This window comes from Trachinotus anak, unplaced genomic scaffold (assembly GCF_046630095.1).
Source record: "Trachinotus anak isolate AG129_WGS33_773 ecotype Australia unplaced genomic scaffold, CSIRO_AGI_Tana_v1 ptg000024l, whole genome shotgun sequence".
NCBI classification, from domain to species: Eukaryota; Metazoa; Chordata; class Actinopteri; order Carangiformes; family Carangidae; genus Trachinotus; species Trachinotus anak.
Window position 1 is genome coordinate 6,460,600 of NW_027273875.1, and position 16,934 is coordinate 6,477,533.

At 39.1% G+C, this 16,934-nt stretch overlaps 3 protein-coding genes across 10 annotated transcripts; 1 reads left to right on the forward strand and 2 right to left on the reverse strand.

The window, feature by feature from the left end:
* Positions 1 to 907: 907 nt before the first annotated feature.
* On the reverse strand, positions 908 to 5,298 carry LOC139607744 (choline-phosphate cytidylyltransferase B-like). The gene is made up of 8 exons (XM_071460892.1): positions 5,075 to 5,298; positions 3,666 to 3,765; positions 3,167 to 3,283; positions 2,788 to 2,939; positions 2,594 to 2,672; positions 2,356 to 2,498; positions 2,065 to 2,253; positions 908 to 1,372 (listed from the first exon to the last, which is right to left on the reverse strand). The coding sequence occupies exons 1-8, from the start codon at positions 5,153 to 5,155 to the stop codon at positions 1,127 to 1,129; spliced, it is 1,107 nt and encodes a 368-aa protein (XP_071316993.1). The 5' UTR covers positions 5,156 to 5,298; the 3' UTR covers positions 908 to 1,126.
* Positions 5,299 to 5,372: 74 nt separating this feature from the next.
* On the forward strand, positions 5,373 to 13,291 carry LOC139607743 (lipase member H-like). 2 transcript variants are annotated; one of them, XM_071460891.1, is made up of 12 exons: positions 5,373 to 5,553; positions 6,983 to 7,287; positions 7,817 to 7,901; positions 9,121 to 9,491; positions 9,590 to 9,698; positions 10,470 to 10,571; positions 10,718 to 10,807; positions 10,893 to 11,060; positions 11,444 to 11,533; positions 12,395 to 12,503; positions 12,598 to 12,771; positions 12,898 to 13,291. In XM_071460891.1, the coding sequence occupies exons 3-12, from the start codon at positions 7,844 to 7,846 to the stop codon at positions 12,977 to 12,979; spliced, it is 1,353 nt and encodes a 450-aa protein (XP_071316992.1). In that variant the 5' UTR covers positions 5,373 to 5,553; positions 6,983 to 7,287; positions 7,817 to 7,843; the 3' UTR covers positions 12,980 to 13,291. The 2 variants fall into 2 exon arrangements, with proteins under 2 accessions (XP_071316992.1, XP_071316991.1); XM_071460890.1 differs by having other exon boundaries at positions 5,436 to 7,287.
* Positions 13,292 to 13,422: 131 nt separating this feature from the next.
* LOC139607746 (SH3 domain-containing kinase-binding protein 1) lies at positions 13,423 to 16,548 on the reverse strand. Of its 7 annotated transcripts, XM_071460897.1 has the most exons (8): positions 16,182 to 16,523; positions 15,958 to 16,092; positions 15,733 to 15,832; positions 15,128 to 15,480; positions 14,813 to 14,923; positions 14,497 to 14,705; positions 14,243 to 14,306; positions 13,423 to 14,108 (listed from the first exon to the last, which is right to left on the reverse strand). In XM_071460897.1, the coding sequence occupies exons 5-8, from the start codon at positions 14,912 to 14,914 to the stop codon at positions 14,070 to 14,072; spliced, it is 414 nt and encodes a 137-aa protein (XP_071316998.1). In that variant the 5' UTR covers positions 14,915 to 14,923; positions 15,128 to 15,480; positions 15,733 to 15,832; positions 15,958 to 16,092; positions 16,182 to 16,523; the 3' UTR covers positions 13,423 to 14,069. The 7 variants fall into 7 exon arrangements, with proteins under 7 accessions (XP_071316998.1, XP_071316997.1, XP_071316994.1 ...); XM_071460896.1 differs by lacking the exon at positions 15,128 to 15,480 and having other exon boundaries at positions 16,182 to 16,522; XM_071460893.1 differs by having other exon boundaries at positions 14,813 to 15,480; positions 16,182 to 16,517.
* Between the last annotated feature and the right edge of the window lie 386 nt (positions 16,549 to 16,934).

The window sequence follows — 16,934 nt, forward strand, 5'->3', positions numbered from 1 at the left end:
GACTACAGCTCAGCCATACACAAGTCGGACATCTTGCCTCTCACTATCTTTGTTTGGCTGCATAATATTCTCAACTGAATTTCTTTAACCATATGCTATACATTCACATCTCTTCAAAAACCTTTTATATTATGGATAAGAACACTAAAGGATTTAAACAACTCATTTTGCTGATCCCTTTATTCCATAACCACCAGAGGTAGACCTGTTTCTTCTGCCTTTTGAAGCAATAGCACTTCTTAGCACTTCTTGAGTGACATCTACAATAATGACAAAGGCCTATGCACTATTCAGGATATCCAAAATGCTATCTAAGTTTTACCCTCCTTTTTTTCTATTTACAGATCAGTTCAGCTTTAAAAGCCCCTAAACATTCATCCTGTTTGTAAGTTGTTTCACTTTTACAACAGAAAAAAGGGCATGGTGTTACTATATCAGTATAAGGCTTTGTATGACTCTCTCCTACTCAATAGGATCTGATGCCGAAATGGCCTTGATCTCTACCCTGAATTTTATTGGGAATTGGGTACATGGGAAACATTAAAGATGTAACCCTTGCACCAGCAAATGAATTTTTATTACCTCCCTGTATGCATAACACCTTGTAAAAATTATCTTTGTCACATTAGATATAGCCATTTGATCCATTTTAATATTAAGAAAAATACTGATAGAGCAGCTCAAGAACTTCAACTATTTTAAAGGGTATTTACCATGATTCAGATTTTGTCTAGCTGTTTGCTCTGAGGGACTTTAAACATTTATTGCTTCGAAAAAAACACGCTGTACTCATTAACACTCAGTTACCAAGTTCTACAGCATGAAGGGCCATTTGAGATTGAGTATATCATATGCATTTAGCTACAAGACATATAGAAGAGTAACAAATAACAGAAGGCAAATCACATCAAAGCAACAATTTTAATGTTCTAGTCCTTTTCTTTTTTTGTGAAGACACTTTATGTACATGATAATATATTGCACTTGTACTTGAATAAACCAGTAATAAATTAAAGTACTTCCTTAATTGATAATTTAATTGAAAGGCCCCTTAGATATATTATATACCAGATTAATGGCCATAGCTTCGATGAAGACCAGCAAAGATGACCCACATATGAGGAACTCATTGTACATGTCTACTGTATGAGGAGGCAGCCTTGAGAGAGGATCGTTTCCCCTTTTTAGGTGAGGAGGGGGAGGATGGAGAGGAAGGAGGGGAGAGAGAGGAGGGAGAAGGGGAGGCAGAGGCGGGGGAGGAGTCAGGAGAAACTGAGCGTCGTCTGGTAGGACTGCTGCTGGGCGAGCCACGGGGTGAAGAGTAGGGTGACAAGGCCTGGAGCATGCGACCACTCCGCTCCTGAATCACATGCTAAACGAGGACAGAGACATAACAGAAGTTTACTTTTTTGTTTTGTTGTGTTTTGCTGCAGTGAATCAGCCCTCTCTTTTGTGATGTGTGTGTTCTGTGTGTTCTGTGATCTGTTTATTGTACTTGCTTTCACCCAACTTTCCATATATATTTATACTCTAGCCATTTCCCACTTTAACCACAGTGCCTTTTGTCTTTGCTCAGAGGGTGGAATAGAATTTGTTGTGTTTAGGTTTTGGTGCCTTAGACAAACTTCCCAGTTGCAGTGAAACACAACTATGAAAGACAACTATCACTTGAGTAATTCTGATGAAGAAAACATGTATACATGATCTATACATGAAATTATAAGGAGCCTCTTTTTTCATTTTTGTCATTTTTAAACATATTTTCTGGACATTTATCCACAAACAGAGATACCATCAGAGATACTACTATTCCCGTGCAGTGTAAGTTGTGCTGATTCCAGGAGTGGATTCTGTCTGAGTTCAGATTGAGGTTGATGAGTTATAACTCTGAGAAAAGAGATTCACTAAATAATATTTTATCTTGTTGGTTTCATCTGCACAAAAATATACCACTAAACAAATAACTCAACCTAGAAATTAAAGGTTGTTTATTTGTAATGGTCTGAGAGTGATTTTTTCCCTTTAGCTAGTGTGTCCTGAGGATGAATGTAAAAGTAAACATGCCCAGGCTCCATCAGGTCCAAAAAGCTCCAGGAAGTTCCCAATGAATTCCCGTGACTTCTCCTCCCACTTGTGGATGAGGTCCTGGCTCTTCTCCTCCACTCTGTAGACAAAGTGTTTGGACTTCTCCTCCACCGTACGGACTGTTTCTTTCATCTTGTCCACCTGGTTCTGGAGACGGTACTTGTTCTCCTGTCACAAAAAGACACAGCAGATGACCATCAGTACATTTGTGATTATTTCTATATTGCGCTAAAAACTTTTTTTCAGTCTATTGAATACGATTTCCCTTACATTAATGAATCCAACATTGAGTTCTCGGGCTGTGTAGCCTCTTTGCAGGTTGCGTCGAACGTAGATGTCATAGTCTCGGACGATGCGAGTGATCAGATCAGATGTGGAGATGCCTTCTGTCCTCTGAGTGGCCACAAACATTCCTGACACAATACACAAATAATTAAAGCAATTCATTTAAGTGATATGAGAAATGACAGAGGTAGAACTCCTCATAACGGGTTATATGTATCTTTACCTGCTTCCTTAATGTGTTTGTAAACATCCTCTGATCCAGCAGAGGTGTAAGGGATATCATCGTGGGCCACAAAGTCAATCTGTGAGTGCAACATGACAGTGTTCAGACTGATATCTGCACACCAGATATGTCAGCTGTCGTCAATCTATGACACGTTAGGAAGCTGTGTGTCCAGCGACTGCGTGACCTTTCACCTTGTGTTTCTTGAGGAACTCTGCAGTAAGGGTCCAGGGAGCATCCCGCACTACCTCATCAACGTAACGGCAGTGCCTCAGCGCTTCGTAGCGTTCATCCTCTGTCATCACCGTGTAGCCCTTAAACTTGTGGGTGAGTTCATCACTGCAGACTAGAGAAACAGGAAGTTGCATGTGATATCTTACATTTAATCCAAGACTGTAAACTGAAATTAAAATGAAATATTTAGCCTAAAGACTTATTCTAAGGTTAGGATTCCGACTCAGCTACTGCAGCTCTGGATGAAAATGGCCCAGTTCATGTAAACAAAGGGTGAAACTTTCTACATTTTCCTTTGTGTTTTTACTGTCGAGATGGGGAGAGATATTCACACCTTACCTCCTACTATCAGGTAAGTGTTGGGGAACACATTTTTGGCCTGCATCAGAGCTCGAGCATGCCCCGAATGGAAAAGATCAAAGATCCCATCAGCGTAGACTCGCACCGGACGATGAGCTGCAAGATAAGAAATATGAAACCATGTCCTAACTGCACTGCACATGCTATTTTGAAGCAGATACTGATAACTGATCAGCCAATGAAGATTTTAATGCTTTTAATTCGTTGCTAATTTGTCAGTCATATGGCGTGACATATTCCTGGAGAAGAGGATCATAATAATAACAACCTTAATCAGCCAAATAACTAGCAATAAAACAATACTGTACTGATACTGACATCACATCTTACAGCTGACGTCAGCTGATACCAACATACTGAAGCACGTCAAGTTAGAAACTCTCTTAGCTTTTCTTGATTTCTTGCTGTCATCAGACTCAAAGAAACCCTCAGTTCCATGAAATCAGCAATGCTAACAGAAACTATTGAGAGGTGAGACCTGGTGTGCCTCTCCGTGCTTGGGCAATGGTCAACTTCTCATGGGGGATCTCTGATTCACAACCTGTAGACTTGGCAAAAGCAGCCGGCTCCCGCAGAGCCTGAACACAGAGACAGAGAACACAGATAAAGGAAAAAAAATAGAATAAAAATATTAAGTTTGATCAAATCATGTGCTTTTCCAGTTTAGTTCATTTGTTCTCTAAAACACTTCCATCCTGTTCAGGGTTTCAGCATGTATTAGGTGCAGAGACTAAAAGTACAGACTAAACAAGCTGCCATTATATACAAACAGACATATTCATACTTGCATTCATGCACCAGGGCAATTGTACAGTTTCCAGTTAACCTGACCTGCATGTATTTGGACTGTGGGTGGAAAAGGGTGTTCGCGGGAAACACACTAGCATTCAGAAACAAAATAGTGCAGGAAGAGAGTTGTTGCAGAATTAAGGATTAAAGTAATGCAATATTAAAAGTGCTGTTATGGGTTACTTTTAATGAAACATCAGGTCGGGACTCCTCTTTAGATTTGACATTGTAAAAAAATTATATCATCAAAACAAGATAAGCTTTGATAATATCTTTACTAACTTTTTAGCTTTGATCAAGCTCAGCGCTCTGAAGTAATGAGCATCCTGATATGTCATGGACTTTGTGTTGCGTGTAGATACATATAGCATATGCAGTATTATCTACTGTGTTGTAACATATACTTTGAACTTTGATTCTGCTCAAACATTTAGTGTTTCTTGAGTTGAACCATAAGATTGTTTAGTTTAACAGTTTAAAATTTGTTTTGAAATGCTCAATACTTTATGATTGCAAATAAGTTTAGCATGCTTCAGTGCTTTTTTATAGATACTTTTCTCTCAGTCCTCATAGTTAACCACTGATTTCCCACTTTATACCTTCAAGAAGTCAGTATACATGCAGGATTTGTATGTTATGTTTCCACAGTCACACAACTGTTAGATATTTATGTGCTTATGCAGTTAAATTCTACACAATATGATTCACAATTCTTTGATAAATTTACAACAATGAAAGATGATTATAAGAGAATTACTTTAGAAGTACCATTTTTAATCAAACCAAACAAGTGCTTAATATCACTCGGCATAATCATTAAGATATTGCCATGAGTCATTGCTACATTGTTCCACCCAGCTAATCAGTTAACTCTCCACTCCCAGGCACAAGTCAAATAACCAGAGGAAACGTTTGCCTCTGCAATATTTAAAGTCTGTCATATAAAAATACATTATAAGTCTGATGCATTTTCTCATTAACAATCTTCTCAAGATGACCAGAATCTCCTTTACGGGACCCTAAGACCTCATATGATTATCACTTGAAGTGTAACAATAAAGAAGGTGGCCATGTTTATACTGACAGAACAGCACTTACCCTGCGAGGGCCTCCTCTCTGGTTCTGTGGGGCCTGTTGTTGGTGGACATTGCTGCCTCGGCCCCGTCTCTTTCCAGCCATCCTGGATTGTTCTGCTGCTTTGTCTGTTAACACCGCCGCTGCGCCCACCTGCCACTCCTCTCAGCTGGTTCAACTATTGCACAGGGGCGATTTCTAAGCCTGTCTGTGATTTTAAGTATACATCCCACTGGCCTGCCTGATCCTGATGACGTGAGAATGTAGTGGGCAAAGTTCAAGCCACTCTGGTGAAGGCAATCAGAAGTGTAGATTGCACTGGACATCAATACTGGACCTGTGAGGACTTTCCATTTCTTCATCTGACACCAGTTATAAGTGAAAGTGAAAAATGTTCATGTTTTGAAACATTTCTCACATTTTCTTCCAGACTGTGATATATATATACAGAACAGAGTCTGCTAATAGTGTAACAGTGTATGTTGAGGGAGGCAACTATAAAGGTAAGTGCCCAGAGCTTTTACATTGGCAGCCTTTGGAACCAAACACAGAAGGACAATATGTCCCAACATGTCACAAAGCTGCCACAAGTTACCCACAGTGCTATGCTGCATATTATGTAATTTCTGTTGTGACTATAGTTTGGGTACATCTTGAAATCAGTAACATGCTGCCCTGCCTACTTGTTATAGCACATTTAGCTTTAGACACCACCTGCTGCTTTACCACACAGATTGTTTACACTGCAGCACCAGCTGAGGTTTGACGCTGTTCTAAAAGGCTACATGAGACTTTCACAGACATACTGTCTAAAAGAATCTCTGAAAATAATATTATGCATGAGCTTAAACACAGTAAATGCTTATGAAAAAAAACACTTTCATTATAGTGTCCATGTAGAAATATAAGTGAAGACATTTTAGCCACATTAGCAGCTAAATATATTTTTGGTGGATCATTCAGTCCACCGCTTTAATTCAAATGTCTCAAAAGCTATTGATGAGTTATCTTAACTTTGTTGATCACTTAACACTTCATCTGGCTACATCACCAGGTCAAACTCTCAATTTCTCCAGGAAATTATGAAATAATGAAAATTGAAAGTCCCTCCCCTCAGCAAAAAGGGACCTAACCCCGACACATTGTCATAGATATTTTTAAGATGATTATGTAAACATGTGGTCATGGTTAGTTCATTTCCTTTACAGAAATGGGATGTGTGATCATGCACATTTGTAGAACCTCCGAAAGCATTTGCAAAGATAAACAAGCAGTGAAATTTGAAGTTTATCTGTTTTGTGTGTATCTTATCTTCATCTGTATTTTTTTTTTATCTTATTTTTACTTACTCAAATTTCCTTTAACATCAATCAAATCTCGTTCAAGTCGCTGGAAGGTAGTAGTCAGACAAAGAAAAATAAAGGAATGATTCACTTTAAAATGAATTTCAGGCAACACCCAGAGCAACAGAAACTCGAGGATCCTCAACACACACTTTATATATTTATTTTTATGTGATTGCAAATTAAACAGTACAGTTATTATAAAACATGATATGTACACTAAGACATTCACATATATACATTAAATGTACATGTTACATATACTCAGATCTACATGAATTCTTAGTAAACAAAAGCTTGTGCAGGAGAGGTAGGAAGCTAAAAGCTTAAAAATCCATCTAAAAAGTCAAGGCAAAATAAACATTAAAGAAAAGTAATGAGGGTTTGAAATACTGAGATTTCTTACAAATGTCAATGTAGTTTTGATTCACTTTGAAGTGAGCACATCCTGACTGAATTTTGGGGGAATTTGGCGGGGGTGGGTCCATTTCTGCAAAATGAAATGTCCCTATCATGTTTCACTTTCAGTCTTATTTCTCCCACATGAATAAGAATGCTCTCAATGAACAGAGACTAGGTTATTTTACAGATTCAAGTCAAGTTCAATGGGAACACAGGAAACACTTGCCGAACCAGTTTGCGGACACAGGAACCAGGAGTGACTTCACAGGAATTTTTCACCTGTGAGCACAATGACCTGGAGCAAGGGGTGTGGCCATCCTTGTGAGAGCTTGCAGTGTAGGAGTATTGCTTTGCTGTTCTTCCTCTCACTTCCTGATCTCTGTACACTGCCCAAATATGTGGAGTGACAAACAGTGTGACAGACAGAGTGACAAACCTGTAATATTCTGGACCTTTGACAGACCAGCCAGGAAATATTATCCTACGGCAAAGGTAAGACTCCGATAAAAACTCTCCCACTGTTCTCAAATTAGTGCAGATTAAATCTGAGAAAGATATTTTCCTCAGAGTAAACATGAGGCGTCTACTGTAGCACAAGAAAGTCACAGAGAGACCAGGACTATGATTTCTGTAGATTTTAGTTTCGCTTATAATCACAGTGTCATATGTTGAGATTAATGACAGTGAGCGGAACCAGAAGAAAAACTGCTTTTCAGTGGAGTGGAAATTGTTTTTCCTAACTTATTCATGACCATAGTTTTATTACATTGGAAGGTAGGTGGATGAGTAACTAACCTCTTTTCTTTGCCTCAGTCAGTGAAGTTGGCTGAGAATATAAAACAACCTGTAGTGAAAATCAGAAAGTGTCAGAGAAACATCTTAAGGGTTACAGCAGTGTTCTCCTCAAATGTCGCTGTGTCTTTTGTTGTGTTTGTGAACATGTGGTGTTAATTACATTATGTGCCATATCTGACTGATGTATTTTCATGTAATAGTCTGATTCAGATAACTCTGTCTGTAGATAATTTGCCCATTGCTGGTGTAAAGCATGTTCCTGTGGCAATATCTGACACCGCTCCTGCTGATAGCTGTTCAAATATGCAAAGGTAAGGCTCAAAACATGACTCTGAAATGTAAATGTATGTACACAAACACACACGCGCGCGCACACACACACACACACACACACAGTCACTTTTGTCAGTAAGTGTATAAAAGCTGTGTTCCTGGGAAACAGTAAAGCAATACTGAAGGAACTGAAATTTCTTGGGAAAACCAACATGCTCGAGCCGTTGACCTTCATTGTGGTTTGCAAAAACCACTGGCACTGTATCAACCTAAACTCAGCTGATATAGATGCGCCATGCACTTTGCAATGTGATGTATTGTGTAACAGTTATTGGTAGCAGCGGATGGTTTTTCTTGAACATAAACCTAGTTCATTTGTGTGCTGTTTTTATGAGGAGAGGCACATTCTGCCTGAAAAAGATTGTCAGGTTGATAGCAAGAAAACTATCAGTGTGGACATCACTACCAGTTCAGATAAAAAATATCTTGCAGTTAACACATTTCACTTGCTCAGCAGATTGTTAGCAGAAACAGAGATGAGTATCTGTCTGTTTTTGATTTTTATTATTGGTTGTTTGGCTAATTTATCATGTAGTTTGGTGGGTGACTGAGAAAATCCGATTGTTTTTGCTTGTTGAATTATCATATTGTTTGATTCTACTGAATGAAGAGACACGCATCATAGTCCTTCTTGACTGTCACTTTTTTTGGTTGGGTTTTTATAAACTGTATTTAGTCATTACTTACGCACTTCCATGTCTCTGCTACACCTCCAGACATATTGTAATTGGGTGTAATGTGGCGTGGGAGCACTTTGGTTGTTATAACCACATCCTGTATGTGTCAGTGATTTACTTGATGTAAAATGTCTGCATTTTGCTGGTCCACTGATCCACAAACACTGACAGTGCTGTGTCATGTCAGCACTGTCAGTGTTTGTGGATCAGTGGACCAGCAAGATCTCAGTGTTGCCCACCTGTCTGCTTTCCCAGGTGAACTTGTTCATGACATGTTTCTTTCTAGTGGGTGAGGCTGTGTTTGAAAACAGTTTAACCCTAGAACTGCTTTGAATGCTCCCACCCTGAGTCATACGGAAATTATGTTAATTAACTTTGGATGATGTCATCAAATATTTAAAGGTTATGCCATCTTGAGCAAAGCTTATAAGATTGTGTCTAATTTATCCTTATATATTTAAGCTCTCTCTCTCTCTCTTTCTCTCTCTTTCTGCTCTCTGTTTTTTCTTACCATCACCAGCTCAGAAATGTGACGAATTCACAGATCTAAATCTTGGTCATTCATTCATTGGCACCAACATCAGAATTAGGTTGCTGCTGTACACCAGGGAAAATGGCACCTGTGGCACACTCATGTCGCACACAGACCTGTCTGCATATCCCCAGTTCAATTTGTCCAGACCTACCACCTTCGTCATTCATGGGTATCGCCCCACGGGATCTCCACCAGTGTGGCTGGGTAGCATCACAGAGCTGCTGCTGGCCAGGGAAGACCTTAACATCATAGTAGTGGACTGGAACTACGGAGCTGCCAATGTGAACTATTTTAAGGCTGTGGAGAACACAAAGAGGGCTGCAGCCAACCTCACTGCTTTCATTGAAACGATGCAGGTATGAGCTGTATATCATCCTCTCTGTGGCCATCACTGTCACTGAAATATCACATATTGTTCTGTCTGTGCAACAAGACTAATGACTGATCTTTTCAGGGACATGGTGCTTCTCTGAGCTCCATCCACTTGATTGGAGTCAGTCTTGGAGCTCATATTTCAGGTTTTGTAGGCGCTAACCTGAATGGGTTAATTGGAAGAATTACAGGTAAGAGTGACACATGTTGGCAAATAAGTTCAGATCACTATCTGAATGAGAATTATAAAATCAATTTTTGTGGACACATTTTTAGGGAAGTGTGCATCGACACAGACGAGTAAAAGAAGTACTGCACATATTCCCCTCATACGATTTGATCACTCACAAAATCTTTGGACAGTTACATTTTACATTTTTGGCATTTAACTAAAATGCTTACCAAGGACATTTCATTATAATTTTGACGCTCAAATGAGTCTAAATTCCCAGATTGGTAACATAACAGTAACTAATAACACAGAGTGACAGTCCTTGCCGACTTTATCAGATGTTGCAGAGTATAGAAAAGGATTTGGTCACGGTTGAGTTGTGGAGTTGCAGCAACATATCACAGTTTGGGCAGGAGTCTCACCACAGAGAAGGGAAGGAAAGGGAAGGGAAGGGAGGAAGGTCTAGACATCTGGAGAACTTCTGTAACAGGAAACAGTTCAGTCATATAAAACAGAAACTAGATATGATGGTATCTGAATGCATCTGTGTGAGAAAAAATAAAAGATGTTTGGAAAAGAGCTGTTTTTTCAGATGGGTCAAGCATTTGTGTACAGAGCAGCAGTGATAAAAGGAAAAGGGATAGAAGCAGCACAGCCACTAAAAAATCCTGTACAGTAAGGTCAAATGTTTAGTCTGCCCAAGCCTGCTTTTTCCAGCACCCATCAGCTAATTTTGGGTTTGGGAATAAATTGAAGGCTCGACTGACATCTACTGATGTGATTCTTGCAGGTCTGGATCCTGCAGGGCCTCAGTTCACTGGCACTCCTGCAGAGGATCGACTGGACTCCACAGATGCCAAATTTGTGGATGTGCTGCACACAGACATAGATGGTTAGTTAAGATGAAATTCTGTATTATATATTTATAATTTATAGTTATGTTATACAAGTTTTTTTTCTTACACAAAAGCATACTGATGATTTACTGTATATGTGTTAGATTATTGTATCATCTATGTGCCAACCGTGTGTTTACAGCCCTGGGCTTCAGAGAACCTCTGGGTCACATTGATTTCTATGCAAATGGAGGAACAGACCAGCCCGGCTGCCCTAAGACCATCTTTTCTGGTAAGGGCTTTAAAATCATGTCACTATTGTTATAAGGATATGAACAACACGATAACATTCCTCTTTGTATCTTACGCCCACACAGGAGGAGCTTATTTTAAATGCGACCACCAGAGATCAGTGTTGCTCTACCTTGAATCTTTGAATCGGACGTGTGCCAGCAGGGCCTTCCCCTGCTCAACCTACAATGATTTCCTGGATGGTAACTGCTTGAACTGTGACCAGTTTGGTGCTGCTGGATGTCCTGTCTTTGGTTGGTACTCTGATTATCTATTAGAAACAAAGAACACATATTGTTTTGGTCTTTTTACCCTTCAAATTTATGTCTTAAGTTGAACTGAAAACACATTTTCATTTGCAAGGTGGATATTAGTTTTAATCAGAAATGACATTGAACAACAGAAGACTTACTGTTAATGAAAACACTCAATATGGTGATATGATGTATCATATCAGCATTCGTCATTTTAGATATTAATAGAATCCATAAGGTACTGATATACTGAGTATTACAAAAGTGATGTGGGTGTTGTATGGTCTGTCAATGTGTATGTGTTTTAAATAGAATCCTTTATTTCCTCTGAGGTTACAGTTTGTTACCGTTGACCTGACGCAGCATTTTTTACTCAAATGCAGGCTACGATGTCACACGGTGGAAAGACATCCTGCAGAAGCGGGGCCAAACAAAAACCTTCTTCACAACCAATGCAAATTCTCCATTCTGCAGTAAGTAACAGCACACTAACAATCACAGTCATAATCAACATGACCAAACACACACACACAGCAGTGCTCCTTAATCTCACAACGGCAACTGCCTCTGCAACCTGCCATCTAGTGGTGGCACCATGTCTTTTCCAAATGATTTTACACTGTTAGAGCTAATGTAAGGCATGTTCAAAGAAAGGAATATCAGGATTTTATTAAATAATAAAAAAAAATAAAAAAAAAACGTGAAACATGCCTGTAGTGTGTAAACTGTTACAGAAAAACAGGACAAGAGGGCTTTATAGTAAAACACAAATACAATCCAACACAAGGCACACTTACATTACACACTAAAAACAAACTCACAAAATATGTTCTCGAAGCAAATTTAAGGGACGTCCCATGACTGTCTCAGTGGAGCGATCTGCCTTTGTCTGTTCCATATTATACCTGCCATTTTTTCTCACAGTCACCCATCCTTTGCCTTATCCAACAGCTCAGGGAAAATAATGATCAAAATCAACTTCAGTGTTTTTTGTTTCTTTGGTTTTTAAAATACAAACTATGTTCTGAGGATCAATGCACTAGGTTGCAGTTTGACATATATTCTGGTGCATCATGGCTTAAAAAAAACTACAGAGAATTTTTCAAATAACTGCTCATTTGACAGCTGCACTATGCTATGTTTGGATGATTGTGGGGAGTGTTTTCACTGAATACAGATTTGTTCCAAATTGATAGCATACAAACGCTATGTAAAGCTGCACCTTCATGAGCAGTATGAACAAAAGGATGACTGTGGAAACAAAAATCAAAATCATTTGATGTCAAAAAGGTGGATGTTTTCTTTTTGAAAAAAATATTGATGTTTTCTCTTAGTGTCAAGCTACAGGGTGGATGTGATGATATGGAACAAGGATGTTCGCTGGGGTTACATTACTGTCAAACTTCACTATAATGGAACAGAAGCAGTGGCAACCATTGACCAGTAAGTCTTTTATCAAAAGTTCTGCTCAAAGTACAAGTATGACCTCTCCTTGTCCCTTTCACTCAGTAATGTGTGTTTTTTTTTTTCCTATTAGTAAATCCTCAAAGTTCCAGAAGTTCAAAGAGACCAGGTTGTTTGCCCAGTTCGACAAAGACATCCCTTCAGTAGATAAAGTGTCTCTCAAATTCTCCACTGGGAACGTATTCAAGCCCAAATATAAGCTCCGTGTTCTCCGATTCCGTCTCACACATCTGGAACGCAAGGAGAGGTGAGCATCATCTTGAAGAAACTGAATCTATTTGACCCATAATTTCAGCCATTCTGCCTCTAAATTATACCTCAATTCTACCAGTTGTAGATTTATTTTAAGTAATAAGGACTTTCTCCCTTACAGGCTTTGTCGATATGACATCCTTCTTGAGGAGAAGAGCGAGGTCACCTTTAGGCCCATTCCATGTGAAGAATCCAACTTCTGAGGCGAAATCAGACCCCATGTCCAAACCTTCACCGCCCGTCCTCAGAGTGGGTCGGCTGGCTGTAAATCGGCTGGAATGTACAGGACAAACAATAAAGACTGACAAAATAGCATATCAATAAGCACCGACCTGGCAGCCAAATATTAACTGTCACAATGTGAATGTTTGTGAACTGTAAATGAAAAGTGATGTGCTGTTGTATATGATGTATATGTGTTTTTAAGAGAAAATATCTGTGTACTTGCATTTTACTCGTAGGGAAAGTTTGGATGTTCACGTATTTGAAAATGAATCTCATATGGTGTATGATGACAGGTTATCTTTTTCTGTTTTCTTTTTTTTTTTTTTTTTACATACAACATACAATGTCAGTAGAAGCTATATATTTATTTGTGAATCCATCTTAATTATTCATTTAAAAAAAAAAAAAAATCAAGTCAACAATGGCTCCAGCATCTTTAATGACATCATAATGCTTCCACACATCAGCAACTAATAAATTAACTGGCACCTTGGTCAATTTTTATACAATAAAAAGGCAAACTATTACACCGGTTGAAAAATATATGCACCTAAAATATGCAAGAGGCTTCATGTTAGTGCCTCTGCATCACATTATTAAGCAAATGATAGCTCCACCCTCAGCTCTGCAGACTAACTGCTAGCTGTCGTTTCCATCCTCCTCTCTGTCTGTGTCACATGTCACATAATAGGATAAAGGAAAAATGCTTGGAAACCAATTACACACTGATGAGCTTCAATACATCAAACGTTTTTCCTCATTTGCAGTTCCAGAGATAATGTTCAGCAGATAATTCCTCTTGGTGTGACACTGGATCAAAAGCCAGTGTTTCTTCTTTCTTTATCCCCTCAGGTCTGCTCCCACTGTGGCTCATCTTTACCGTAAAAACATTCAGTCCTCTTGGCCATTCAGCAGTCCATCAAAACAGTAGATAAAGTTACCACCTAAGAAAAATGTTTTTCTAAAAAATAAGATGATTTTTTTAATCAAAAAAGGAGCAAGGATGACTTTTTCAAATTTAGAAAAATATAATTTGTCAATTAAGTGTATAAGTCTGGATGATTCCGCTCATTTAGACATGTGCTTCTTCATACGTTGAATCTCCATCTACAACAAAACAAAACACACCGTGAGTGCAGTTCCTAGATAATAAGTCTAATATTCTCAGCTCAAAGTGGTTCTGTCCAGTTTAATAAAGTGTATAATACTTTACAGATATTTTATTATCCTTTGTGTCACACCTGTAAGGTCAAGCGAATCCTTTTCTCTTCATCTAGTTCATTCATCAGAAGTTTAAGCTCTTTGCTAGAACACAAAATATTGTCAAATTAGCACAGCAAAAAAGTAGTAGAACAAAAAACTGATAGAAATGACAGCAGGGGCAGTGATGCAGGGGTGGGGGGGTGGGGGGGGGTGTCATGGGTCAACCAGGCTGAGGCTGGTAGACTGAAGTCAATGAAAAATTGGAACAAACATTAGCATAACAAAGCCATACTTGTGCTGACTCTTCATCTGTTCAAACTGGTCCCTCAGGTCTCTGAGCTCTGTCTGCAGTTGTTCCAGGTTTGGTGAAGCGTATTTCGCTGGATTCCTGCTCGGCTGGGGGTCAGATTTGAGGCCAGGGGTTGGATGTAGTACAGCAGAGAGAGCCTTTGGTAACAGAGAGGAGAAGGACTGCGTGGGCACACTTTTGGGTACTGCCGCCTGTGGAGGATAACCCAAAATTTACAGGCTGAAGACACAACAAAAATCTGACATAATAATTGAAATGTTAAAGTGCATAGAGATTCACGTTTTTCTTTTACACTTACAGGCAGGGCAGACTCATTTTGACTCATCTCCTGAGCGTTATCTTGAAGCGTTAAAGTATCCACCTGTTCACTCTGGTTTTCTTTTCTCTTCTCCTCCATCATGAGTGTTACCTGTAAGTTTAGTCTAGTTTGAGATATTTGATACATAAAATAATTTTAAACAGTACCTCGTACTTTGAAAGTATGAAAACAATTGTCCCAGCTTTTGGTGTCCCCAGAGAAAATGCTCATAATGGCCATTAGCAAATTATTGTAGTGATGGACCTCCAAGTGAAATTCACAAGATATAGCTCATATTTAATACAGAGTGAGTACCTTTTAACTGTGTTTTAAGTAAGGAGTCAAAGGGGATATCTTCGGCTGCTGTACGTGGCTGTTTGTGTATGAGGCAGCTCAGAAAAGTTAAATTTATCCCAAGGACAAATGGGACACAAATAGACCACACCACACACTCTTTACATGTGAGCCAAGTTATAGTAGTAATATAGTATAGTCGTATTTAACTGGATGAAGTAAAAGTGGAATGGTTTGACTTCCTGATGACTATTATTAAAAATGTATACTTCCCAGAGTCTGAAGCTCTGACTGTAATCTCTCATCTGCAGCATGAGCTGCCTGCTCATTCAGCCTCTCCGCGACTGACACAATTGAGTCAAACTCTTCAGTGTCTTTGAGAGAAACGGAGAATAAATGTTAAAACACACCGTTCAGAGCCCAGAACTAGTTTCAACATACCACTATAGAGAACGTAGGCCATTTTCACTGTAATAAACCCTTGTCTCATTCCATTTTTGTGATGCCAGAGCCTGCATTAACATTCATCTTTTCTTTTTTTTTTTTTACATGCATGCAGCATTCAAGCATGGTAGTATTTTGAATGACTTTGCAACACACATAACAGCAATCATTGCAAGGCTTACCATGTACGAGGACTGAGCTATAGCTGCCCATCGTGACAGAGAGGAATAGAAGTGTAGAGAGCAAAAGACAGACAAACCTGCAGAGTCTTAAAGTCTACATCTACCAATGACAGATTGGAGCAAGTCAGTGGAGCAGAAATCAACAGTCAGCTCAGTACAACCTCATGCTACACCTTTAACAAATTGAAATATACTGGAAAAAAGAGGTAATTCTATAACTATTACCTGTGCTTAATAATTCAGCAACTTCAGCTTGTGAAGTGAGATACTTCTTTTTCAAACTACACATGGGTGTTACAGTCGAGGCAGCTGTTTTCTCTCATGCTGCAGCAGTGAACAAATGTACAACACATGCTGGAACTGATGAACAGAAAGGTCATTAGTAAACATACTAAACCAATTCCCAGATTATTGTCAGTTACAGTCAAGGATCTGGTGTATACACTCACCTTGTTTTGTCAGTGTCACCGGTGAGATACAGCAGCATCTGCGGTAACTGGACACCATCCATTGTAACCCAGTGTGGTCTGCAGAGTATGTTGTGATGAGGAGTGGTACTATCAGGGCTAAGTTTAGCTCAGGACAGAGTGGAGCTCTACTCTGCTCACAAATATCACTGGGACAGATCAGCAGACTGAAGGGCGAGAGAAGTGTTAAAGGGACAAACTGAGCACAGTTACACAAGAACTTCTGTTTGAACTGGGCAGAAGAAAGAGAACAGAAAGGGTGAAGATTCTTCTGAAAGCTCAGGAGCTGTTTTGATTGGCTTTTCCATGTGTTTCTTAAACAGCACAGCAAACTGGAGATGTGGGGTATGAACGAAATTGGTATTTGGGCGGAAAGGGTCTAACAAAATACACTATTGCACTGTATTATGTGAAGTGTAGGACCCAAAGGTTTGGAAATACTACAGATATGGGGGACTAAAGTCAGGATATTTTGGTCTCTACCACTTCAATTTTTTAACAATCCCTTATCTGAGTCCCCCAATTCAATGGACATGCAATACCAAACTGCTGAAGTACAGGGAAATCAGTTCTCATTTAATTGTTTTAAAGGGTAGTTAATCTAGTAAACCAAAGATTTATTCAAACTGTGAAGTAAGATTCTCTTTAGGTAATAACGCTTACAAAAAATTAAAAGAGACTGCTACTTTGGAGATATACATTAGAATTGCCAGCTCACAGGTTCTATGCTTCTGA

Excerpts from the sequence above, each read along its gene's own strand:
- LOC139607746 (XM_071460894.1), bottom strand. The coding sequence starts at position 14,959 with ATGTATCAAATATCTCAAACTAGACTAAACTTACAGGTAACACTCATG. Across the intron at positions 14,706-14,812 it reads AAAATGAGTCTGCCCTGCCT|GCGGCAGTACCCAAAAGTGT; the intron begins GTAAGTGTAAAA and ends TATCCTCCACAG. Across the intron at positions 14,109-14,242 it reads GGATTCGCTTGACCTTACAG|ATGGAGATTCAACGTATGAA; the intron begins GTGTGACACAAA and ends GTTTTGTTGTAG.
- LOC139607743 (XM_071460891.1), top strand. The coding sequence starts at position 7,844 with ATGTTCCTGTGGCAATATCTGACACCGCTCCTGCTGATAGCTGTTCAA. Across the intron at positions 7,902-9,120 it reads AGCTGTTCAAATATGCAAAG|CTCAGAAATGTGACGAATTC; the intron begins GTAAGGCTCAAA and ends TACCATCACCAG. Across the intron at positions 10,808-10,892 it reads CCCTAAGACCATCTTTTCTG|GAGGAGCTTATTTTAAATGC; the intron begins GTAAGGGCTTTA and ends ACGCCCACACAG.
- LOC139607744 (XM_071460892.1), bottom strand. The coding sequence starts at position 5,155 with ATGGCTGGAAAGAGACGGGGCCGAGGCAGCAATGTCCACCAACAACAG. Across the intron at positions 2,673-2,787 it reads AGTTCCTCAAGAAACACAAG|ATTGACTTTGTGGCCCACGA; the intron begins GTGAAAGGTCAC and ends TTGCACTCACAG. Across the intron at positions 2,499-2,593 it reads CAAACACATTAAGGAAGCAG|GAATGTTTGTGGCCACTCAG; the intron begins GTAAAGATACAT and ends GTATTGTGTCAG.